Source organism: Bactrocera tryoni, chromosome 5, assembly GCF_016617805.1.
Source record: "Bactrocera tryoni isolate S06 chromosome 5, CSIRO_BtryS06_freeze2, whole genome shotgun sequence".
In the NCBI taxonomy this organism is placed as follows: domain Eukaryota; kingdom Metazoa; phylum Arthropoda; class Insecta; order Diptera; family Tephritidae; genus Bactrocera; species Bactrocera tryoni.
The window spans coordinates 77,587,511-77,614,004 of NC_052503.1; the positions used below are offsets into that span (position 1 = coordinate 77,587,511).

A 26,494-nucleotide genomic window follows, 5' to 3' on the forward strand; every position below is an offset into this window, starting at 1 on the left:
AGTTTCCCATACAAAAATTGATTTTGATCGATCAGTTTGTACGGCAGCTATATGCTATAGTAAGCCGATCTGAAAACTTTCTTCAGAGATTATAGCGCTGTCTTTAGGAATAGTATACGTCAAATTTTGTGAATATATCTAGTCAAATAAAAGAGTTTTCCATACAAGGAGGAGTATTTGATCATTCAGTTTGTATGGTAGCTATAAGCTATAGTAGCCCGATCTCAACAATTTCTTCGCAGATTGTAGCACTGTCTTTGAAAATATTTTGTGTTAAATTTTGTGAAGATATCTCGTCAAATGAAAAAGTTGTCCATACATGGATATGATTTTGATCTTTCAGTTTGTATGACAGCTATATCATACAATTGTCCGATATCATTGGTTCCAATAAATAAGTAGCGCGTTGATGAGAAAAGCACGTTTGCAAAGTTTCAGTTCGATATCTCAAAAACTGTGTGACTAGTTCGTTTATTTGCAGACTGACGGAAGGACATGGATAAAACGATGCAGCTCATCAAGCTGATCATTTACATATGGTATTTATTTGCTAGGGCCTCTGATGTTAACCGCTGTAACTTTCAAACATCATGGCAAACTTAATACACACTGTTCAGGGTATAAACATAGCTGATGAATCCATACATATGGTATAGTAATATATCGGTAATTTTTTATTCGAAAGTAAGCTGTTAGTACAGTTTATATTAGAAATATTTCATTTTATGTTATATATGAATAAGTCATTTTATATTATATATATATTTCATTTTATTATTTATATATATTTCAAATCTACAATAAACTAAATATTTTCATTTATTATTTAAATTGTTCGCATTTTTGCTTTCGACTGCTAAAATTTTTCTCCGCATTTAACATACATACCGTCAGCTGAAATACAAAACAACGTATAATTCGAAATTGAGTTTTTTATCGCTTACGATTCACTAGATCATACTACATACATATACATATGTATCATAAACTTTTAAGCTTCCGCTGTCAGATATAACCAATATATAACTAATATATAACCAATGCTCAAATTTTGTTGCAATTTGTGGGTTCTATTATATCGTTTTTCTTTCTCCTGTGAACTGATGAAAGTGATGCTACGTATTTTGCATTTTAACTATCAAATATAACCAATATATAACCTATACATAACCGTTTTATAACCAAAACTCAAATTTTGTTTCACTTTGTGTGGTTTCTATTATATCGTTTTCCTTCGCCTGTAAACTTACGAAAAATGATAGTTATTTTGCATTTTAGGTGACGATACGCTTCTTTGACTGCTTCTTTTTGGTTTTCTCGATATTCATAAGTAATTGTAATTCTATAATTGCTGCTTGTTAATTGGTTAGGCGCGCTATTTACGTATAAATAGAGTATTTTTGTTATTTTTTTTTTAATAATTGTTTTTGCTGAAATTTAAATAAAGTTTTACTTTGCTCGTGTTATAACGGTACTCTAAATAAGTTTAGGTAAATTTACTACATTCCATACATAATCAGTTGCAGCTACGCTGCTATATATTAAAGTGGTAAGTGCTAACTGGTTAAAAATATTGCAATTGCTTTTTGATTGATTTTCCCCCACGAAGTCAAATTTCCGATTTTTATTTTTTAATTAAATTTAATTTTGTGAAACTTTGCATTTTTTACGCTAATTGCATTTTTCGTTTAGGAATTTCATATTGCAGATATGGTTCATTATTCCCTGCAGTGCTTTAATTGGCTATCAGTGCTTGCTTTGTTCGTATCCAAAATTAGCCACGGATAAGCTTTAGCGCTATGCTTTTCGTAAACGGTTTGCTATTATAAATTTCAACTCTAATCTAAATGTTTGTACATGTCATCCAGCTGCGGCTTGAAATAGCTCTTCAATTGTGGCCGTTTCGCTTTGAAGGTCGGCGTTAGCAAGCCATTTTGTACCGAAAATGGATCCGGATGCAAATAAATGTCTTTCACCTATAAAGCAAAATGAGTATTGTTAATACTTTTACACGCCATTGTGTTTCACAACTCACTTGTTCAAATGATTTCAAGCCGCTCTGTTTACCCCAATTGAGCATATCGCTCATAATCAGCTCCTTGACCTGTTGATTATTGCAGAGCACAGAGAGTGTGCCCTTGACACGATTTTCGTTAGCCCATTGCTTGAGCACATCCACATCAGGCACAACGACGGCAATAATACAGCTCTAAAGTAACGGAAATGTATGGTTATTAGGCACTACATAAATGGTTAGCACAATTTATACACCTTAAGACTCTCGCCATACACATACACCTGATTGACGTACTGACTCAGCGTGTAGATATTCTCAATTTTCTCTGGCACAATGTATTCACCTTGGCTAAGCTTGAAAATATGCTTGCGACGATCGATTATGCGCAGCGTGCCATTTGGCAACCACATGCCGACGTCACCAGTATGATGCCAACCCTCGGAATCAACAGCTTCAGCAGTTTTCTCTGGATCTTTATAATAACTGCGTAGCGAAAGTGTAAAGTGTCAAGAGAGATTTGAAATATCGTGAGACTATAAAGTTACGCTTACCCATGGAACACATTGGAGCCGCGTACGCATACCTCGCCAGTATTTTGACTGGCAAAATACTCCATCTCCGGCACATCCACGAGCTGTAAGGAAATTATATCAATAAAATGCAAAAAGATTTACAGAGCTCAACTTACTTTGACGGCATTGCAGGAGACCGGTGGTCCAACATGATTCGGCACGTAGTCACCCTGTACGGTTAATGAAATGGCGCCAGTACATTCGGTTTGGCCGTAACCCTCCAGCACCAAGCAGCCGAGTGCACAGCGCATGAATGTCAAGACATTGCCGGCCAGCGGCGCGGAACCGACAACCATCAGACGCAGATTGCCGCCAAAAGCTGAAAATGATTCATATAAAGCGTCAATGAAGACTATTGTTCACTTCCGTGCCCATAACAGTCAGGTTTACGTAACCGGAACGGATCCGAATTTCCTAACCGGCCAAGGACAGTCAACTCCACAACAACAACACAATTCTTCACTTACCTTGGTGCACTTTTTTGAAGACCAACTTGTCCCAGCAGCCGTTGCGACGCATAATACCGCGCGAGAGCTCTTTCTCCTTGGCCTTGAGCGCCATATTGAATAAAGTACGCTTGATGGCCGACGAGGCAATCTCATTTTGTATTTTATCATAAACGCGATTAAGTAAACGCGGCACCGCTGGCATTACGGTTGGTTTCAACATTTTCAAATCGTTAGTCAGCTCCTTAATGTCGCCCGAATAGAAGCCCACGCAGCCGCCCACATAGTAGATGCCGTTCTCACAGCAACGCTCAAACATATGCGCCAACGGCAGGAATGATATCATGACATCGCCTGCCCGTATGCGGTGTTCACCTGTTAAACAACAAAAACGAAAAAAAAAATAATTATATAGCAACACCGAATAACTGAAGCCGGCATGCAACACTTACCCATTTGCAAGATCACCGCGCATACGCCGGCGACCACATTGCCGTGCGTGAGCATCACACCCTTCGGATTGCCTGTAGTGCCGGATGTGTAGCAAACGGTGCACAAGTCTTCGGATACTGGCGGCACTTCCGGATGGTTGCCCTTAGCGCCCAATTTCTCCACATCGATGAAAGAGAATATCTGTATGCCGCGGCTTCGGGCGCGTTCCAGCGTATGCTGCCTTATAGGCTTAATTGAGACTATGATCTTCAGCGTGGGCGGCGCTTTCTCCAACAACATCAAAGCCTTGGCATCATCCTCCACAACAACCAATGACATTTCTGTTTGACGCATGATGAAGGCACACGCTTCCGGTCCGAGCGTATCGTACAACGGCACCACAACCAAAGAAAAACTGTAACAACCTTGCTCATATAAAATCCATTCGGGACGGTTTTGCGAGTAAATGCCAATCAATTGTTTGGGACGCGCACCTAAAGCAATCATGCCGGCGCCGAAATTCTTGGCGCGTAGCAAGGCTTCATCGTAATTGATCCACTGCGTAATACAGAACAGAAAAAGTCAAATTTTTGGCACTTACAAGCGCAGAAGAATTGTGGAATATGGTTTGTGTATGATAAACTTGCCTGGTATGGTGATGTGAGTGTCTCGCGCCAACCCAAACACGGTCCATTGTTTGAGGAGTAGGCACCTTCACGAAATGTCTGATATAGCGTGCGCACATTCTCGGTAATGTAACTGATGAATTTGCCGTTCTTCGCTTCTTTATAGAATTTCGAAACGTGTATGTGATCAGGACCCTGAGTGGAATAGTGGTTGGCATGCATCAAGACAGTAATATGGGAAGAGAGAGATAAAGGGAATACTTCTATTGAATAAATAACACATGACAGGCAAGGATTTGTAGGTTAGAAAATTAATTATATGAATATGCATGTTAGTGTCCAGTGTAAAAACGACGTGAGTGCACGTTCACGACTTCAACAAATAATTAAGAAATATATTTCTATACATACACATATATGTATATGTATATTCGTCTCATATATGCTAGCATATGAAATCTCAATCACAACTAATTGAGTACAAACGTGACAACGCGACTTTGGTCCCATCTTAATTAATGATCAGCAGTTCGAATGGTCAGTGCAGTGGCAGGTGAGTCTGTAATGCGCCCTCGGTAGCCGAAACCAAACATACCTACATACCTTGGATTATATAGTAAACATTGTGTGTATAAATAAAAAGGGTGGTATGTTTGGGTTGCTGAGGTATATGCTGCTTACTAAACCCTCAACTCGATTTTTTTAGACGTGCGGTTTTCAATTAGGCATTATTTCTCTCCGAAAGGTCTTTGAAGCCGGCCGCGTGAGCGGTGAATATTCAAAAAGATTGAACCGCGAACTGTATGAGCCCTACGACTATAAGAATACAGTTAAACGCATAAAAATAAAACGAATTCGTGGTTGAGTCATGTCGTTGGCATATTTGGGTTACTGAGGCATGCTGCTTAATGAACTCTTTGAAGCCGTCTGCGTGAGCGGTGAATATTCAAAAAGATGGAACCGTGAACTGTATGAGCTCTACGACGACCCCAATTGCTGCAAAAACCATTCGAAATTTGGGTTTCTCCTTTCAGCTGGATTTATTCGAGCCGACAGCGTCGCTCACTTGTCTGTAATCATTTTTAAAACCTAATAGCAAAGCCTTAACTTTATAATAAAGCTAAGCTCTTGGCCATTACAATAATTTATATTAATTAAATAGTATTCTTGAAAACCACATATCAAAAAAAACACCTCTTACATACATGAAATCCATCCCTGTACACTATATATTTCAGTTCGATACCGCTAAATCCCAGTGAATTGTTTGGGCGTTTTGCAGACTGACAGGCGGACGGCCCGATTTGATGGGAATAATTTTATTTTTCCTTTCTGATATTTACAGCAACAAAATTATATTAACGTTTCATATGCAGTGAAGAGATAAAACGATATATCATTACAGAATCACAATTAAGCAATTAAGCAACATATGCACTCATTTGAGGGCTTTCACGAATGAGCTTCTGAAAACAATATATACCCGAACAAATATGATTGATGAAGACCACAACTCATATATGCAGATATTTATGTATATATGATTATTGTGCCCATATAGATATGTATATGTAGAAGACTATTTTCAGTTTTCTATTATAAACCACTGTCTGCGTAAATTGCTGTATAATAAAATAGACCAGCTGTCGCGTTGCGCCTCACTAGCGAGGCAGAAGTTGATAAATTTCGAATATTTTGGATCAATATGTACATATGTATGTAAGCGGAATAAGTATGTAAATGGAATTTACGTAAACACATATTGGTCTTCATTTGGATAAATATGTATACAGATATGTGAAGGACTGTGCGGTTTTTAATTTGTTTATTTTTAACTATCCGTGAATTGTTGGCTTAGGCGACCATAAAATTATTTGGAAGAAAATCTTGCATTCACTTTATCTACTTATTATGGCCTGAACTGGCTATATTAAGTTTGGCAGGAAGTTTGTAACAGCCAGAAAGAAATGTTGGAGATCGTATAAAATATTTCTATAAATGATCAGCATGACAAGCTTAGCCGATTTAGCCACATCCGGCTGTTTGTTCGCCTGTCTGTCTGTATACCAAACGGTTCCAATAAAGTGCTTGTATAGAAAACCTTTTTATTTGAAAAGATATCTTTACGAAATTTGGCAAGAATTATTTGTTAAAGTAACAATATAATCTGAGAAGAAATTATGCAGATCCGACTAGCATATAGTTGCCAAATAAACTGATCGACCGAAATCCAGTGCTTGTATGGAAAACTATTTTATTTGAAGAGATATCTTCACAAAATTTAGTATACATTATTTCTTAAAGCAACGATATAATCTGCGAAGAAATTATTCAGATCGGACCACTATAGCATATAGCTGCCATATAAACTGATCGACCGAAATCCAGTTCTTGTTAGGAAAACTTTTTTATTTGAAAAGATATCTTTACTAAATTTTGCAAGAATTAATTCTTAAAGCAAAGATATAATCTCCCAAGAAATTATTCAGATCGGGCTACTATAGCTTATAGCTGCCATATAAACTGATCGCTCGAAATCAAGTGCCTGTAAGGAATATTTTCCATTTGTAAAGCTTTTATTATTTTTATTGCTCTTTTCTGCATCAAAATTTGTAAAAACTTCGTATAAGTCTGCTGCTATTCCAACTACTTCAATTTAAGTCAAGAAGTAATATACTCGCTTTGAACTTCCATTTAGCCTGATCAGTTGTATGCTGCACTGCAGAGGATGTTTGTATTTGCGGATGTGCGACAACGATAACGAATTGCTTTCATCTACATATGCATGTACTTATATATGTATGATGGTGTCTCGAGCGTCATCGTACTATGTATGTATATGTATGAACACATGTGTGAATGTGAACATGACATTTTAGTCAAATATAAATGCATGCCTTTCGATACACACTAATTTGGGTATTTACTGGGATGCAAAACTCATTGTTAACGTTTTTTCTCTTTTACCCTGCGATGAATGTCTAGTCGTGGATCGTATCTCAACTAAAATGCGGTATTTTGTTGATTTTGCGTTACGTTGTTGTTGAAAATAAATACAGAAAAAATACAAAATAAATAGCAATAATTAATTATTGTCAACATGAAAATAAAATAGTATAACGGTGTGGCGCTGAAACCTTAATAGATGTTTAAACGATTTTGATTTTCTACGTATTGTATTATATGTACATATGTATGTATGTAGATTGGGCTGCTGTGACAAATGAGGAATAACTTTAATGACTTCCCTAGAGCTCAAAGTATAGTTTTGCCTGCCATTGATTCGGAAACTCAAGCAGTAAATTTGCTGAGCTACGACAATCATAAATGATATAATTTATAAGACTTTCAAAAACAGTACTCCAGTACAGTAGCGGATACAGAGTTTCTTTCTGGGGGGTTTTTTCCTTCCAACATATTTCCAGTATATATTCAATATAATTCTTCTGAATGTGAAGTAAAAGTTTATATTATTTAATTTTTTTGGGTGGACCCCTTTCACACGTACAATATTTATTGTGATATTTGGATCGTGATCCATATTGAGAATTGTTGAATCGCGAATGAATCAAAGTTCCTTCAACAAGTTTTTATCGAAAATATCGGTCAATCTGTGAGATATATTACATAAATTCGGAGATAATTCTTTTCTAATAATAGTATTCCTGTGAGTCAAAGATGAATCGGACCAAAAATTTCCTAATAGAAAGATTTTGGACCATCCGGTTGACTTTATACCGCATGTGAGCTATCTTAATATCAATAAATTTCGTGATCAGGATTATTTTCTGATATGGATCGCGGTCTATCAATATTGTTTGACAACCTGGCAACATCGCGTTCAGGATTATTTTGTCATATGTATCGAGATCCATCTCAATTACATACTAAATCTACAATAAACATCACAATCAGCGTTAATTTGTGATCTATTGTATGATAAACAATCAACATCGCGATCCATCTCTATTGTATGATAAACAATCAACATCGCGATCCATCTCCTCAGCTACTAAACATTCAATAACTATTCCGATCAGGATTATTTTATGGATCGTCATCCTTTAATATTGCCTACTAAACTAGCAACAAATATCACGATCCTGGTTTGCAGTATATATAAGTTCAAATCATTCTTATTTAATAAAACTCAGTTTTTTGTTTACCTTCAAAACGTCACTTTGGCTGGACATTTCGATGGGCGGACGAATTGTTGTTATTTGGCCACAGCACGACATTTTGCAGCTGTACAATTGAGACTCACGCTCTTTCTCTCACACTTAAGCAACTTTTTGAAAACACTCACGAACGATAAATAATAAATTATTTCGTTTATTTATTTACTGAATCACTTATGTGTTTTGATAAAAATAAATACACTCTGCACTTTTTCAATTAACTCTTCGGACGCGCAACTGCACTTAAATAAAACAAAGAATTTAAGTTTATTGAAAAAAGCGTACAAGCACTCTGCATTAATTCTATTATCTATTTTTATTTTTATTTATTCGGCGAGCATTAAAGATTTCAAAGATCACATGAAAGTAAACATATTAAAGACATCAGCACCTAGAACACATAATTTTTTTATTAATCGTTTACACTTTTCGCGCCTCGCATTAAAGCAGCACGTTATGCGTAACGAGCAATAAACGGATTTCACAAAAATTATTTACGAATTTACTAAAAATCTTTTTTGTAGATTTTTTAATTAAACAATTTATCTAAATAAAGATTTCTTTTCATGTTGCCTTTTGAGACTTTATACAGAATTATATGACTGCAGGCATTCCTTTACAAACTGCACGAATAACAATGAGTTTGCTATTAATTTTTTTTTTCAATTTTTTATTAATTTTTTAAAATACTTTTTTTTTGAGTTTTTTTAACTTTTTTTGCTTTTTTTTAATATTTTTTTTGAATTTTGTTCTTTAATTTATCTTTTTATATTATTTTTGTGAACAATGAGTGTTAAACCCCACAAAGCTCCTCAAAAATGGTTTCTATGTTTTTTACATTTTTTACGTTTTCGCCCAATTTCATTTGTTCATTATTATTTTTACACTTTTGCAAATTTCGCTTCTATTAAAAAGTAACATCAAATATATTTTCACACTTCGTTTATATGCACGTCATCTTCGTATTTACACATACAGAAATAAGTGGGTGTCTATATATATAATATAGACAACATTTTAGTCTTCATTACACGTGTCGTACACGTAAGCTTCTTGAGACACTGGGCGCAGGAAATTGTCTCACAAACACGACGAGTTTTTTATAGTTTAAGCATATATTCGCCGATTTTGAATTATTGTTTGCAATTAAGTCGAAAAACGCAAAAAATGTAATTGATCTCGGCACTAGCGCACATACACATTGGCATGCATACATACTGCTTTGAAAACCTTTCAAATATTTTTGAAATCATCTCAAACGTTTGACACCACAAGGCTAAAGTCATGGCAAACACGTCCGAAGTTCCCCAAACGTACAAACGCTGATACCGAAATGTCAGCAAACTTGCTTTCCGCAGAAACGGTTTGCCTTATAGCGCAGACAATGGCGTAGGTGTGGCTGTCAAAGCATTTGCGGAACACCTTGAATTCGGTCAAATAACATACATAAGTACAAGTGGACGCGGTTGATCGCGATCTTTATGTGTTTACCCTTAGCGCGCGATTGGCAGATTGTTGCAGGTTCTAAGTTTGCTGTATTTGGTTAGAACTTTTGGAAGCCTAAAAGCATAAAACACCGTTATATCGTTATGAATGCTGCAATTACACGTTTGTCGCCAGACTTACGCAGAACTACAAATTTATGTACTAGGGTGGCTCAAAAAAAGTATTTTTTTTTTCGTTTGTAGTCTGGAAAATAGGTTCTTAGACACATCTATGAAGATCTCTCTTATTATCAGAACGCGTTCAATCAATATTACGTCTAAGTCTACAAGAAATATCGCGATCAGAATTATTTTGTGATATGGATCGCGATCCATCTCTGTTTCATACTTTCAAATAAATATCGCGATCAGAACTATTTTGTGGCATGGATCCCGATCCCAGAATATACAAATATTCTGGTTTCCTGCTAATATTCATACATGGCTTTAAACGAGTAGTGGCCACAACCCAGCTGCAAAAAATTCATATCTCGCTTGCAACTACATATTTGAAAAAATATCTCGTTTTATAAATTTTATAGATTATTAAATGCTCCATAAAATGGTCTCTTACGGTTGTTACCTAAATCTAATCGCTTAAATGTTAGTACCTAGCATTTGAAGTTTCCTTATTTTAAGGCAAATTGTTTTTTCTTAAGAATTTTATAACTCAATGGTAGAAATCATTTAAAATTGCAAAACTCACAGTTTTGTAGGAAATTTACTAAAATGATTTCGTAAAAAGCGTAAAAACAATATTCATACTTTTTTACCCACCCTAATACATACATATAATTATTTGAAATAGCAAAACTCACAGTTTCGTAGATATTTACAAAAATTGATTTCTTAAAAAGCGTAAAATCAATATTCATATTTTTTTTACCCACCCTAATACATATAATCGTTTGAAATAGCAAAACTCACAGTTTTCGTAGTTTACTAAAATGGTTTCGTAAAAAGCGAAAAAACAATATTCATATTTTTTTTTGCCCACCCTAATACACATAATCATTTGAATTTGTAAAAATCACAGTTTCGTAGAAGTTTACTAAAAATGATTTCTTACAAAAAGAAAAAAAAACTATATTAATTTTTTCTTACCCACCCTAATACATATCAATATATGCACGTATATTGCTAGCTGCGTTAGTGAAAATTGTGAATTTCTTATTAGTCACCTGAATACTTGAAATGCCAATTTTCAGCACCGTTTGTGTTGTGTCAAAAATATGCTCAAGCAAATATCGTGAAAAGCGAATTGGACAAAAGCGAATGCTGCTTCACACATTCACAACGCTATTAATGTGGTGTCTTTTAAGATTTTACTCATTCATACATACGGTATTAATGTGGTGTGTCTCTTAAGAGTTTTCTCATTCATATATCACCAAGTATTAAGCATTTATGCGCTTGTCTCTCTCCTTTTTAATACATCATATGATCACTAAGCTTTTTAATTACGTTTTTTTCAGTTTATTTTTAATGTGAATTTGCTATATGCATACATTAGGGTCACTTTTACTTCCTAAAGTTGTTATAATTATATATTTTTCAGTTTCTTTTTAATATAAGTTTGTTATATCCATAAATTAGGGCCTCTATTATTTCCTAAAGTTATTTTTTTTTAAAGTTTCGCTAAAAAAGGATCGCACAAAAAAGTTCTTTATTTAAACCGTGCTTAAAACATTTTCTTTTCAAGCATATTTTATATGGGATTTTTGGTTATTTTGCAATAAAGTTCTTAGCCCCAAAGCAAGTGCAACTACAACTTTACAAAAATTATTTACCATTAAAAATGATTTGAATACGTTTTTTACAATATTAATGAATTTTTCATACAAACATTCCCTCAAAGGTTATGCGCATTTCAAATTAAGCATCAAAAGTATTGCTGTACTCATATAGTACAACATGACGTATGAGCAACACAAAACCTGTAAATCCTTTGTACATATGAATACTCATGTTATTTGGTGTAAAGCTTTAACTGCGTAAAACTTTTCAAGACATTTACTCATGAAAAAATTAAAAAAAAAAGAATTTGTTTATGAAAAAATTATCTGCAAATTTTTTTAGAGCAGAAAATTTAGATTATCACTTTTTCAAAGTATAGCCAACAACTCGCTTTATGCAAAATGTGAAAAAATTATAATATGAAATATGTATATGGGAAAAAATATATAAAATATATAATTTAGGCACGATTTAAATGAAAACCAGTAAAAGCGTTAACTTCGGCTTCTTCGAAGCAAGAAAACCCTACACAAATAAAGAAGTTTCCAAACAAGAACTAGTTTTTAATTCTACGGTTTGTATGGCAGCTATATGCTATAGTTGACCGATCTTAACAATTTCTTCAGATATTATAGCAATTCCATTAACAATAATAAAAGTTTTCCATACAAGAACTTGATTTTGATCGTTCAGTTCGCATGACAGCTATATGCTATAGTAGTCCGATCTAAACTATTTGTTCGGAAATTGTACCGCTTTCTTTAGCAATAATTTGTGTCAAATTTTGTTAAGATATCTTGTCAAATAGAAAAGTTTTCTACACAAGCACTTAGTTTTAATGCTTCAGTTTCTATGGCAGCTATATATAATAGCAATCCGATCTGAAAAAATGTATGCGAAGATTATAGGATTGCCTTACATAGCACTCATTACTAAATTCCAGCAAGAAATCTCGTCAAATGAAAAACTTTTTCAAACAAAAGACACGATTCTCGTTGTTCAGTTTTTATGACAGCTATATGCTAAAGTGACCCGATTTGAAAAAATTCTTTAGCTATTTTAGCACTTTATCTTAAAATAAACTTCGCAGAATTTCGTGAAGATATCTTGTCAAATAAAAAAGTTTTCCATACAAAGACTTGAGTAAAATCGTTCAGTTTGTAAGGCAGCTATATGCTATAGTGGTGCGATAGCAGTGATTTCGAAAAATGAGCTGCTGCTTGGGGAGAAAAGAACGTGTGCAAAATTTCAGATCGATACCCCAAAACCTGAGAGTCTATTTCGCTCATAATAAAACTAGTTCAGAAAAAAACGAACACCCTAATATGATAGACGCAAGCAGACATATGTACATATGTCACCGTTTTATTATTTTTTTGCAAAATATTTAACTTCTAGATAGAAATCGAAAGGATATATATATATATATATATATGTATGTATGTATGTATATGCATATGGATCTGAATGTATATAATTTACAGCTACGGGATATCTTTCATTAATTTTTTTATAATGACAAAAAATCTCACTACAAAATTTTTCAAATGCAATGTATACATATTACAATGCACATAAGCACATACAACCATATTTATGAATGTAAGTATATAATATTTGAAACGGAAAAAGAACTGAAAGGCGTTGTGTGCAGCATTGACTCGCTTGGCTTATTTTATAAAATTAACAATAAACATTGTAATTGTCTATACAATATTTTAGTTGTACAAACCATAAATTCATTTGATATGCATGCATGTTTGTTGTTGCTACACTCATTTTCAATTCATAAATTCACGAGTATTCGAACATTTGTGTATAAGCCTTTAGTGCCATAAGGGGAAATCAACTAGTTCGAAATAAATTTTGCTATTAACATTAAATGACTAGTCAGCCGACGAACTGCTTTCTAACAACAACTGGTATTTTGTGTCGGCTATAATGCCACCCAGGACCCAGAGCTCTCTAAGGGTGCCCTAGCAGACTACATTTATTTTATTTCATATCCCTCTCAATGCTGAAAAAAACAGTCCACTACATAGAGGAACATTTTCTCGCTTTTGTAATATGTCATGAAAAACCAGGCAAAGCCATTGCTGCTTTAATTAGCAAAACATTGAAGAATTACAACATTCCTTTGGAAGGTTGCTGTGGACAGTGTTGCGATAATTGTAGTAATATGAACTCGTCGAGTGGTAGCTGATATTTTGAAATATGTGTGGCGTTTTGATGACATATTCATATGGTTTAAATCCTTCAGTCAAACAATGAAAAAAACTTGGTTCTTCAAGCGTTCAATACCACAATGGAAACACGAAAACGATCTGTGGATGAAAATTGCAGGAAAGCGGAAATTTAATTCAAAAGAAATCATTCTAGTTTCTAAGCAGTACCATGATATGAAAGAAGATGACACGTTGAGCAGCTGCAAAAAAGTATTCCGTTGATGTAACTGATTAGTTGTCCAATGAAGCTATTCACCGCAGCCATATTTATAATACAAAATTTTAAAACCCTTCTTACTTTATACAACTTATTGAATGCCATGCAACTTCTTTCAGAGAAACGGACGTATGAAAAGTTTTAGAACATCCATGAAGAGCATTTCAACTGCTTATGAGACATGGGTTTATGACATGCAAACAAGTCAACAATCATCAATGATGAATTTGTTCTGGAGGGTCAGACGGCTAATAAAGAGTTTTATTTGGCCGTATTGAGACGTTTGCGGGAGGACAACCGTTCTGCATTGGAAGAACGCGTCATGAATTTTACACGATGTTAAAGCACCATCACATCGAACCAAGATTGTGACCGAATTTAAAGCCAAAAACGCAATAAATACCATCGATCAACCACCGTATTCACCAGATTTGGCTCCGTGTGATTTTTTCTTGTTTCTCAAACGGAAATTGTCGCTCCGTGGAACCCCGATGTTGCGAGGACTGGAAAAATTGTTGGCATAAGTGTGTATCTGGTGGAGATTACTTTCAAGACGACAAATAAATATTGATGAATATTTAAATATTTTGCGTTTTATTTTTAATTTCCAGGTACTTTTTGTCACAATGTACATGCGTTTCGTTGTTATCGGGATTAGTTTTGGCTTTAAATAAAAAAAAACTTAAAAAATGCTAACGGTTAAACAATCAAATATATTTTTTGTATTCATCAAAGCCACTATCTTGTCGTTCTGCCAGTCTACATAAGCACTGAAACCTCTAAATACTTAAAACCGTTATTATTTCTTGGCAATAGTTAGTGTACGAAATTTGCTAAAAAAAAAACCCCTGAAATGTTGAAACTATATAGTTTTTATGAAAGGTATAATTCGGTTCCCAGTTATTTGGCGGTACCACTAAATGCGCGTATGTATGTATGCACGAATGTGCATGCGCTGCACCAACTCATTTAGCATAGGGAAGCCACTTTAATTGCCTCAACAACTGCACTTATCTCAGCATTTTATATTATTTCTATTTTCAAACGCAAATAAATTATTATATGTATATATATATTCAATCTCATTTGCTTATTTGTAAGTATAATTATTCGCGCATTGTTGTACAAATAGACGAGCGTTTTCGTGCCACTTTTACGCACAGTATAACATTTACGTAATAGACAAAGCACGATGTCACTGTTTTTCAATTAATATTCAAATCGAATAAATTGTACACATTTTTTCTTAAATAATATATTTGTATTTACGTCGCAACGATTGACACCACCGGCCACAAATAAGTAGTTTAGACGATTTAATATTAAACTTTAAACGCTTTACAAGCAAGTGCACGATTTTAGAAATACCGACGCAAAGTTTGACTGCAAACTAAATTTTTTAAAAACTGCTTTAACTCAACATCTGCATTTTCGAACAATCGAACAGTCTTTTTCGCTTGGGAATCGCGACAGTTATTCGCAACAAGCAAGCTATGCCCACATAATGTTCGGGCATCGTGTGAGAGCAAGCACAAGTGACCAGAGCATAGTTGTCGTGCATTTTTTCGGTACGATGCGCTGTTTCGGCCGACTTTCGAAATATAGTATATGTAGAGAATGTACAAAGAAAATAATTTCGTTTGTTATCGTTAATATTCGTGGCGGTGCTCTTTAGCGGTCTCACGCGATCAGCATTTTTCGAAGCACATGATACTGACAACAAGCTTGTGAGCGGCGGCGTTGAGTGGGCAGTGATGCTTGCAGGTGGTTTGGTATGTGGAAGCCTGCTGAGTGATTGACACTCTGTTTAGATCGTTTATTGGATATATGGTATTCTATAGTTCATCTTACGCGTATGGATGTGAATTCCAATATTTGAATATTAAACGAAAAAAACGTTAATTACGGTTGTAAGGAGGCCATAATACTTTTCACAGTTGCTTTTCTTATAATATAAAACGTTATAAAGTGATATTGTCTTGATTTTGTACGATAAGCTTGTATGGCAGCTATATGCTATAGTAGTTCGATCTCAAACAATTTTTTGGAAGATTGTGGCTTTGCCTCCAACAATTGTTCACGCCAAATTTCGTGAAGATATCTCAACAAAGAAAACAGTGTTCCATACGAGTATTTAGTTTTGATCGTTCAGTTTGTATGGCCGCTATATGCTATAGTGATCCGAATTAAACGATTTTTTCGGAGATTATATAGTTACTTCAGATAATAATTCTTACCATATCTTGTGAAAATATCTCTTCAAATTAAAAAGATTTCCGTACAAGGACTGCATTTTGATCGATCAGTTTGTATGGTCGCTATATGCTATAGGGTTCCGATCTGAACAATTTCTTTGGAGATCATAACGTTGCCTTAAAGAATAATACATACAAAATTTTGTGAAGATATCTTATCAAATAAAGAAATTTTCCATACAAGAACTTTATTCTGATCGTTCAGTTTGTATGGCAGCAATATGGTATTGTAGTCCTATATCGGCGGTTCCGAAATATGAGCAGCTTCTTGATGAAAAAGGCATGTATGCAAGAACTTAGAACGATATCTTCAAAACTGAGGAATTAGTTTACATATATATGGGCAGGCAGATGTGGCAGAATGTGATATGATTTGAAAGCCATATGTTGACCTCACGGGAAGTTAGCTGCCAGCTATCTCTATAAAAGAAAGGCAAACACTGTGCCTGGCCACTGCTTGGGTGACTGCCGCGCCACGATGTGATGTGATTTAAAATCCATAAGTTGACCTCACGGGAAGCTGGCTGCCAGTTGCCTCTATATAAGCGAAGCAGCCACCGTACCTGGCCAGTGCTTGGGTGACTGAAGCGCCGCGATGTGATGTGGTTTGAACATCATGAGTTGAGCTTACAGGAAGTTAGCTGCCAGCTACCTCTATATAAGCAAAGCAGGCACCGTACCTGGCCAGTGCTTGGCTGACTGTCGTGCCGCGATGTGATGCGATTTGAAAGCCATAAGTTGACCTCACGGGAAGCTGGCTGACAGTTGCCTCTATATAAGCAAAGCAGGCACCGTACCTGGCCAGTGCTTGGCTGACTGTCGCGCCGCAGTGTGAAGTGATTAGAAAGCCACGAGGTAAAGTCGCGCGAAGGTGGCTGCCAGTTGCCTCTATATAAGCAAAGCAGCCACCGTACCTGGCCAGTGTTTGGGTGACTGAAGCGCCGCGATGTGATGTGGTTTGAATGTCATGAGTTGAGCTCATAGGAAGTTAGCTGCCAGCTAGCTCTATATAAGCAAAGCAGGCACCGTGCCTGGCCAGTGTTTGGGTGACTGTCGTGCCGCGATGTGATGCGATTTGAAAGCCATAAGTTGACCTCACGGGAAGCTTGCTGACAGTTGCCTCTATATAAGCAAAGCAGGCACCGTACCTGGCCAGTGCTTGGCTGACTGTCGCGCCGCAGTGTGAAGTGATTAGAAAGCCACGAGGTAAAGTCGCGCGAAGGTGGCTGCCAGTTGCCTCTATATAAGCAAAGCAGCCACCGTACCTGGCCAGTGTTTGGGTGACTGAAGCGCCGCGATGTGATGTGGTTTGAACGTCATGAGTTGAGCTCACAGGAAGTTAGCTGCCAGCTAGCTCTATATAAGCAAAGCAGGCACCATGCCTGGCCAGTGCTTGGGTGACTCTCGCATGACTCTGCATGATCTTATTTTTTATCATAAATAATATTTTTAATATATTTTAATATAAATAATGTTATTAATAGCTACAGGAAATTATGGTTTTAATAATATTGAAATATTTGTTTATTGTGGTTATAAATTTTGAAGCGTAATTTTTATTATTATTATTTCTATGCCCAGAGGTATTGCTTTGTTGTTTCGTGGGGGCTGAGCTGATGAAAATCAAAATATTCTAATCGAATTAAATCGTCAAAAAATAAATAAATTTGTTAGAATATTGTAAACAAAAGATGCCAGTGATTGATTTTCATCAAAAATTTGCCGAAACGAAAAACATCAAAGTCGAAAAATCGTACCAATAAAAGCAACAACAAAACTTGCTTTCATGATGCATATGTGAATATAGCAATTTAGTAACGGAATTCCAATTATTGGAAACATAAGTTGTTATTCGAATTTTATTAGACTGTAACGTCATTGACTTTGTAGCGTTTAACAGCCACGGGATAACCTGAATGTTTAGGTTTGATTAGATTAGGATCTATTGTGCCCTCTCCTAAGTCACAACGTCTCAACTTTATTCTTCTTCTTTACTGGCGTAGACACCGCTTACGCGATTACGTCTCAACTAGCCCCAGCAAAATGAAATCCTGGTGTTTCAAACTCCAAGTCGAAGAACCGGCAATTCGCAGACGACAAATTGTCTCCTTTGTTCCCTTTCGGACCAACTCTTTTATGGTGTGGGGACCAACCGCAATGAAAAATTCCGATCCTACCATGTTGGTGGATGCTGTGGAGCGGGCAAGCTCATCAGCCAGTTCATTCGCGACTATACCTTTGTAATCTGGGCACCTAGATGAGGTGCACTTAGTTACGATATGATAGACTTTTCAGTCGTTCTGGACAAATAGCGATTTTATCTAGCGTTGCCAGACAAAGTATGAAATATTCTGTTGAACATAGTAATGAATGTTGCTGTTTAATCTCAGTATGAACACTTCAAATTACCGCTAAGCAAATACCAAACGCATTTCAATATACCTATGTATGACGTGATTTAGCAGTAGCATTGTGTTTTTTTTTTTCAAATTTAATGCCAATCAGATCGTTTTCGCAGACGTGAGCACATGAATCATGTGACTTCTGTTGCTACCTTAAACCATATGCAAAGATATATGTATGTACATACGAGGGTTGGCTTTTATATTTCGGGATTGGAGAACAAAAAACAAATATTAATCTTTATTGTTTTTCAAAATATTCTCCTTTTGCCACTCTGATTGCGGCATCTCGACAACATGTTAAAAGCATGTCCGCATCAACCGTCTCTAGAGATGCTGAAAAACGTTGACCTCTTAGTTTATCTTTTCCGTACGGGAACAAAAGTAAGTCATTCGGTGCTAAGTCAGTACTGTATGGTGAATGCTGATTAGCTAGCTTCCTGATTTTGGACAACCGTCACGAAATTCGTCTTGGATTGATCTACGAACTCTAAGATCCACCAATAAGCACTGGTCTCTGTTGCAGCTTTATCGCCAAAAATGTAATTAACTACATCGATACACATTTGCTGAATTAAACCACGTCGAAAGTTGTCAAAAAATAATCGCAAGAAGATACTCGCACTTTAATTCCATTTTTAAACCGAGATGAATATTTTAAGTTACTGTAAATAATACAAATAGCTCTCATATATCACAAAGGTCAGAGTACGTGTAACATCAAAGATGACAAACTTGACGATTTGCCAAATACCGAAATATAAAAGGCAACCTACGTAATATACTCAGTTGGAAAATATATTTTTGAGAAACATACATATCTATATATAGTACATATGCTTCTCTGGCTAGTCAGTGTTTAATTTAAGACATCATAACAATAACGTAACGCAAAAATAGTAGAAGTAAAGGGTGTTTTTTGTAGAGGTAAATAACTTTAATTTGAAAAAAAAAGCACAGAAAATCAATGTTAATTGTTGGCAATGGCTTAGGCACGCAATTTTTGAGTTCCCATTTTTTATCACATTTAAAAAAGTAAAGGGGGTGTTTTTTTGTGGCAATTTCTAAGTTCGCATTTTTTATTACATTTGGTATTTACAAGCTGGAGGCTGGAAATTTGTCGAAGCTTTGCTTTTCTTTGATAGCTGGTTTGCTAATTAGTTCTTCAAGAAATTCCATTCCCTAAAAATGTCATGTTGTCAAAAAACAGGGAACGAAGTAATATCAAGAGTGTTTTTTTTAGACATGTAGTTTTCAAGAAGAAAAAAAGGAATATAATTATATATAATGACTAAGAATTTAGCTCGTATAAATTCGAACCAACAAGCTCAATTTTCGATCACTTTTTGCAGCAATGCAATCGCAAGAGAGCAAGGGAGTACAGATCTTTACTATTCTCCCAAGGAATCAATCGCCTCAGGCTTAACTGGGTGCACAAGCGATTTCAGATAACCCCACAAAAAATAGTCCAGCGGTGTTAAATCGCATGATCTTAAAGGCCATGCTACAGGCCAAAGATGCGAGATAATGCGCTAACCAAAAGTTTCCTTCAATCAATTGATTGCTGCGTTGGCTGTGTGGCATGTAGCACCATCTCTCGTTGAAAAAAAGGTCTTCTACAACAACATCCACCAATTCAAGCACGAACAAGCTATTAGTCATTTCTCTATGGCTTTTTGAGTTTGTAACGGCATCTCAATGAAGACTTGCGGATCATCATCACTTCAAACTCGAGAAATTTGTTTATTAACATACCCATTCATTCAAAAGTAAGCTTCATCGCTAAGCAAAATTTTCTTGTAAAAATCGAGACCATCTTATTTTGTGCCCATTCACCGAAAGTGCGACGCGTTTGATGGTCGTTCGGTTCCAATTCTTGCACAAATTGGTTTATGTAAGTCCACAAACCAAATATAAAGTGAATAAGAACAGCTCCAATTGTGCCGCGCGATGGCGGATGGTCTAATTCGGGTCGTCTTCGATACTATGCTTTAAAGCAACTACAGCGTCTCAGCTGGAAGCAGCTATACGTAGTGCGCCTCTGAGGAACCGCATTATCCACTTGAGTAAACGTGACGCGAGATCTATCTATTATATTAACATGTTAATCTTATAAACTGTCTCACTTACCTCCAATATAGGCGCTTGATTATCCAGAGGCACTAGCGGCTTTTCCGGTATGGGACGCGATTTTAAATAATAAGTAGCCGCTGCTGCAATACCAGTTATTGTGATAACGCCCGCCGTACCACCAAAGTAATACAAATAGCCGTCAATCTCATCAACTGTAAGTGTATTTGAGTGTTACTTTAGTATCGAAAATTACAAAAAATGCATAGTTCTTTCATATTTGAGTTACAGTTACGTTTAAGTAATAAGTTTAAATAATCATAAGTCAATACTTACGTAAATATGAAAAGTTGCTCACTATGAAGTGATTGAAGTAAGCTAAAATTGATTTCTCCGGCGTCATGACTGACATCTTAATTGAACTGTTCTCCGATATCGAAAGACTTATTCAAGCTATTTGCGAAGCGCAAGTTGAATATTTATGTATGTAAGTATGTTTCTATATAAAGCTTTCCACGTCGAGTATCAACTTAAAGATTGCTTTTTATCAACATCTACAAAATACTTGAATGAAAAGTCTGACAGCGACTTATTGGAATGCAAGTTATTCGGTTATTTACTAATTAGAAGAAAGCACGTGCTTTGTCGTTTCTGAAATATTGAAAAGAAAAATAAATAATAGCTATTTTATTTCTAGTACAATAAAAATTTTAACTTCTGCTGCATTATAATACCCTTCACTAGAGCATTTTTTATGGTATAAAAGTTTGTATGGCAGCTAGATCTTATAGTGGCCCGATCTAAACAATTCAATCTCATAACAATCTATGCCAGATTTCGTGAAGATACTTCTTCAAATAAAAAAGTTGTCCCTTTCTTAAATTTCGTCCGATTGGAGTCGGGACGGTTATCCAATGTTCCCTTGCGTTCTGGCGTTGGACCATTGGACCTTCAGTGAGCTCAGCAAACGCTGTTTAACAAACAGAGCTTTTGCGACTACGAGTTACTTCTGACCCCGAGTGAATCGTAAGAGGTCTTCCGAACTCCTGGCTCTTAACAAAACCAATCTCTCCCCAATTATAGGTGTTCTGACCGGACACTGTCCAATATGTTTATATACGGTTCAGCTCAATATTCTGTCGGACGCTATTTGGAAAACTATATGAAGGAAGGTCGATCGATGAGTATCTGATAATCTATCTTTCAGGAATTTTTGGGTAACACAAAGGACGAATTTCTGTCAAAGTAAGATTCAACGACTTCCAACGACGTCACCTAACCTATAAGATCTCCCAGTTCAGTGTACAAAAAACAAGTTCAGCAACAATTCTAGCAAAAGTTATTTAATAGAGCAATTTCCCAACAGGAGGTATGACAACAACTTGTTAGTTTCTATTGGCTAGCGGCTGGCAGCGTTTATGTCATAGTCACACCACCACCCTCAAGTCATAACGTCAATCGATTGCCCTGAGAATCAGCAAACCTGCAGCAGACCATTAGTTGTATGGTATCGATCGCTGTCTACATACTCGTATAGATGGCATGCACCACTAAATAAATAAATAAAGATTGTGTACGAATATCAATAAGTCTTCTAAACAGGGTTGCGAATGCTTCAATACACAAATTTTGGATCAAAAATTGAAAAACTATTAAATTAAAACTTAAATTTTAAATTAAAGTGAAAATTACTTTTTCTTTATCCTAATTAAAAATTAAATTTAAAATTAGCAATTTCATGAAACATATCGGCGGTTCCGATTTCCTAATTAAAAATTAATGTTTCATGAAATCTTTAAATTTAAAAATTAAATTTTTCATTTAAATTTCATTAAATTTTTAGTTTCCCAGGTTAAAAATCGGATTTTTAATAAAAATTTAAAACTATTGAATGATAAAATCGGAAATATAAATTCAAAATTTATTTTTTATCCGAAATAAGTAACTTTTCTATTGAAAATTTATTTTTAAATACAAATGGCAAATTAAAAATTCAAAAAATTACATTTTACATTATATTATACAAAATTAAAAAATGTGGAAAAATCAAAATACATTTAAAATCCGGTTTTTGGGAAACAAAAATTATTTTTATTTCCGTTGTTTAGAATAATATGTTTTTATTTTTTAATCCCGTATTGGGAATAAAAAAATTTAAAAAAATTAAAAAAAAAATTTGTTATATATTTTTTAATCCGGTTTTAGATTAATTCTTTTTTATTTTTAATGAAATAATTTCTTTTTTTTAATAAACAAATTTTAAAATTTATTTTTTTTTTTTTAATTTTAAATTAATAAAATTAATTTTAATAAAACTAACTTTGATCCCGTATTTGTTTTATTAAATTTTTCAATTTTCAGTTCCAAAATCAGAATTTTTTCAATTAACGTTTTTGGAATAAAAAAATATAAGTATAATTTCAATATGGTTTCTGAAAAAAAAATTTATTATTAAATATTTTAAAAAATTAAAAAAAATTGGAATTACAAAATACAAAGAAATTTTCTCAAACCACGGACTAAAAGTATTTATGTTTTTTTTAATGAAAATATATTTACTTTTATTTTTTAATAAATAAATTTAAGCACATAAAAGATAAATTTATTTAGCTCAAATAATAATTTTTATTGTAGAATTGTTTTGTTTTTATTATTTAAAAATATAAAATATCAAAAAAATTAAATAAATAAATATAAAAAAAAAAATAATATAATATAATAAAAATAATCATTATATTATTATTTTTTATAATCATTATTATTAGTTTTTCCGATTTTGAGATTAAAAATTAGGTTCATAAAAAATAAAAATAATATTTATATAAAAAAATTAAATTTTATTTTTATTAAAAAAATATAAAATAAAATAAAATAAATAAATATAAAATATTAATACAAGTAAATGTGGAATCTGATTTTTGAAAATAAGAATTTAGTTTTATAAAAAAACAAAATACAAATAATATTTATATAAAAATAAAAAAAAATAAAAATAAATTTTATTATTCAAAAAAATTAAATAAATAAATATAAAAAATTAATAAAATAAATGTTTAATCCGGTTTTTGAGAATAAAACTATATTTTTATTTCCGGTTTTTGTGGCTTAGTTTTTTCATATCATTTTATCCCGTATTTTAGATAAATTAAAGAGTTTGAAATAAAATTTAAAACAAATAATAAAAAACAAAATTATTATATTTTTTTTAATCCGGTTTTTGAGATATAAATAAATTAATAAATTTTTATTAATTACCAATTATCCCGTATTTGTTTTTTGTTCAATTCGATTTTTGACAACAAAAATTTTAAAATTCTTTTTAATTAAAATTTTCGGGATAGCAAAATAAAAAAATGAATTTAAAAGTCAATTCGATTATTTTTTAAATTCAACACGTCGCGTATGTTGTATATAAACACAATTGACCACTTTTTGTTTTTTAATTTCGTATTTGGCATTTATTTTTTTTTTTAATCCAGTATTTTGGATTGAAAATCTAAAAACCATTTCTAATTAAGATTTTCGGGGAAACAAAAAAAAACTATTATTCAACTGTTATTTTTAAATGCATTGCAACCCTGCTTCGAACAATAAATAAGCACACGTCACATGTATGAACACACCTGCCAACTTTCTCATTACAAAACTTGTCTATGAGTTTAAAAAAAGTTACGCTGGAGAATGGGTGCAGCTGTGCATGAATGCGCCGCATAAAAACCTTATAATTTACATAGCATTTAGCTCACAAAAATGTCATCATTATTATTATATCATTATTATATTAATGGCAATAATAGCTGCATTTACCGTTCAAAATGATAAGAAATTAAAAAATGAGCCGAAAGTTATGAAGCGTGAAAATACCAAAAAACGCCAGATTTGAACTTCGTTGCTTCTGCTGTTGTTGTTTTGATTTATTTTTGGACTGTAACCTAAAATGCAAAATAACGTAACATCGCTTTTCATCAGTTTACAGATGAAGGAAAAGCGATATAATAGAAACCACTCATATTGAAAAAAATTTGAGTTTTGGTTATAAAGTGGTTATATATTGGTTTTAAAATGGTTATATATTGGTTATGTATTGGTTATAGCTGTCAGCGGAGACCGAAAATTTCATGCTACATATATTTAATATAAGCAAGTGAATAAAAGCTCAATTTCGATTTTTTTATGATACGTTGTTTTGCATTTCAGGTGACGATATGCAGTCCAAAAATCAAAACGACAACAGCAGAAGCCACCAAGCTTAATTGTGACTTTTTTAATACTTGGTTGCAAAGATTAAAATCAATAATTTCTTATTTTGTTATTGAAACAAATCTATCACACGCACCAATGCATCCGGTTGGCTTTCCAGCGTTTAAACACACTGCTATTCATATGATTTTTACCCCTGCGCAAAGCACAATAACATTAATTTAATTAACAGCTTACATTTCGAGAAATTGAAAAAATTATAACTAAATGTTAAACAATTTTGGAGCCACTGTGACTGTTCCGAATGCATATTTCGTATTTAGTTAGTAAAGCTTAAAATTTACACTTTCAACACCTTAATAATTAATCCAACTTGAGTTTAAACACTTTATTCCAATTCAATTTTCATAAATTAAAAATTTTGTTTTAAAAATGGAATATCTTATGTAGCAACAACACCAATATTTCCACACAAAAAAATTTTAACAACTGAAGACCTAATATTTCTTTATTATATTCTATATTTATGTTATTTATATTCCATAATTATTTAATTTCCGGCACTTACCGCACACGATAATGTTTACGTTAGCCAAGAAAATTATCGATTTTTCCAATTATAGCAAACATTCAAAATTCTTCTTATTTTTCTTTGTTATGTTTTCATATATTGACTGCTCACTTACAGCGCCACATAATTTTTACTTTAGTCCAATTACTTTCAATTCTTTTTCAAATTATGAAAATTCGTAATTTTGTTACTATATTTTTTTATGTTTTCGGAAAGCAAGTGCTTTCGCTTCGAAACCATACACAGTCTAAACAAACACGTGCGAGTCGTCTGCCTTCTTACGACAGACTTATTAGACCGGAATACAAAGCGGCAGTCGCGCAGCGAAAGGAGCTACGAAAATAACGCTCGTGTTGAAAATTGTCAAAAACCCGATCATATGTTGTCTTTTAATTGCTTTGCTATTATTATTATATTTGTTTTTGTACCAGCTGCTCGAGCACACAGTAAAAATTCTAAAGCTAAGCCAAACACTTACTCACTGTTTTATAGACTTTAAAAACAACTCTCAACCGAAAAATCGATGGCAGAGTAATAGCCCTACGCTGGCCTACAACTATGTAGGTATGTGTGTAAAAGCTTTGCTGCACTCAAATGTCAAACGCGCACTGAGCTCAGTTGGCTGCAGGACGGCAGAGTGCAAGCGATTATTGACCGGCGCGTTAGCGCATAAATATCTGTCGTCCAATGGCAGTCAGGGTTGGTATGGCATTTAGTATATATGTTTGTACACATGTATGTACATATCTGCAGTCATATTTAGTATTCGCATGCGATTATATTACACATGTGATGATGTTTAAAATCGGCTTCGTTTTAATCAAAGCTGCACAATAATAAAATTTACATTTTTGCGTTTTATGCAATCTTTATGCATAATATACATAATATGTAATTGATAAGCTTGACAAACATACAGACATCCATACATACATATGTACATGCATACGTACATATACATTTATGGATATTACAGTCAAAGATAAACCTTTGTTGCAAGTTGTTTATATGTACATGTTTGCATGCTTCATTCAAAAGCGCAATACATTAACCTCTATATTA

General features: G+C 33.9%; 1 protein-coding gene across 5 annotated transcripts; it reads right to left on the bottom strand.

Annotated features, from left to right (window-relative positions):
- Window positions 1–1,265: 1,265 nt before the first annotated feature.
- On the bottom strand, window positions 1,266–26,009 carry LOC120776796 (long-chain-fatty-acid--CoA ligase 5). 5 transcript variants are annotated; one of them, XM_040107783.1, is made up of 11 exons: window positions 25,911–26,009; window positions 20,998–21,312; window positions 20,722–20,876; window positions 4,115–4,288; window positions 3,488–4,025; window positions 3,057–3,410; window positions 2,706–2,908; window positions 2,569–2,651; window positions 2,272–2,500; window positions 2,036–2,209; window positions 1,266–1,976 (listed from the first exon to the last, which is right to left on the bottom strand). In XM_040107783.1, the coding sequence occupies exons 2-11, from the start codon at window positions 21,071–21,073 to the stop codon at window positions 1,839–1,841; spliced, it is 2,124 nt and encodes a 707-aa protein (XP_039963717.1). In that variant the 5' UTR covers window positions 21,074–21,312; window positions 25,911–26,009; the 3' UTR covers window positions 1,266–1,838. The 5 variants fall into 5 exon arrangements, with proteins under 5 accessions (XP_039963717.1, XP_039963716.1, XP_039963719.1 ...); XM_040107782.1 differs by lacking the exon at window positions 25,911–26,009 and adding an exon at window positions 25,430–25,892; XM_040107785.1 differs by lacking the exons at window positions 20,722–20,876; window positions 20,998–21,312; window positions 25,911–26,009 and adding exons at window positions 7,061–7,096; window positions 8,260–8,513; window positions 15,204–15,273.
- Window positions 26,010–26,494: the final 485 nt, after the last annotated feature.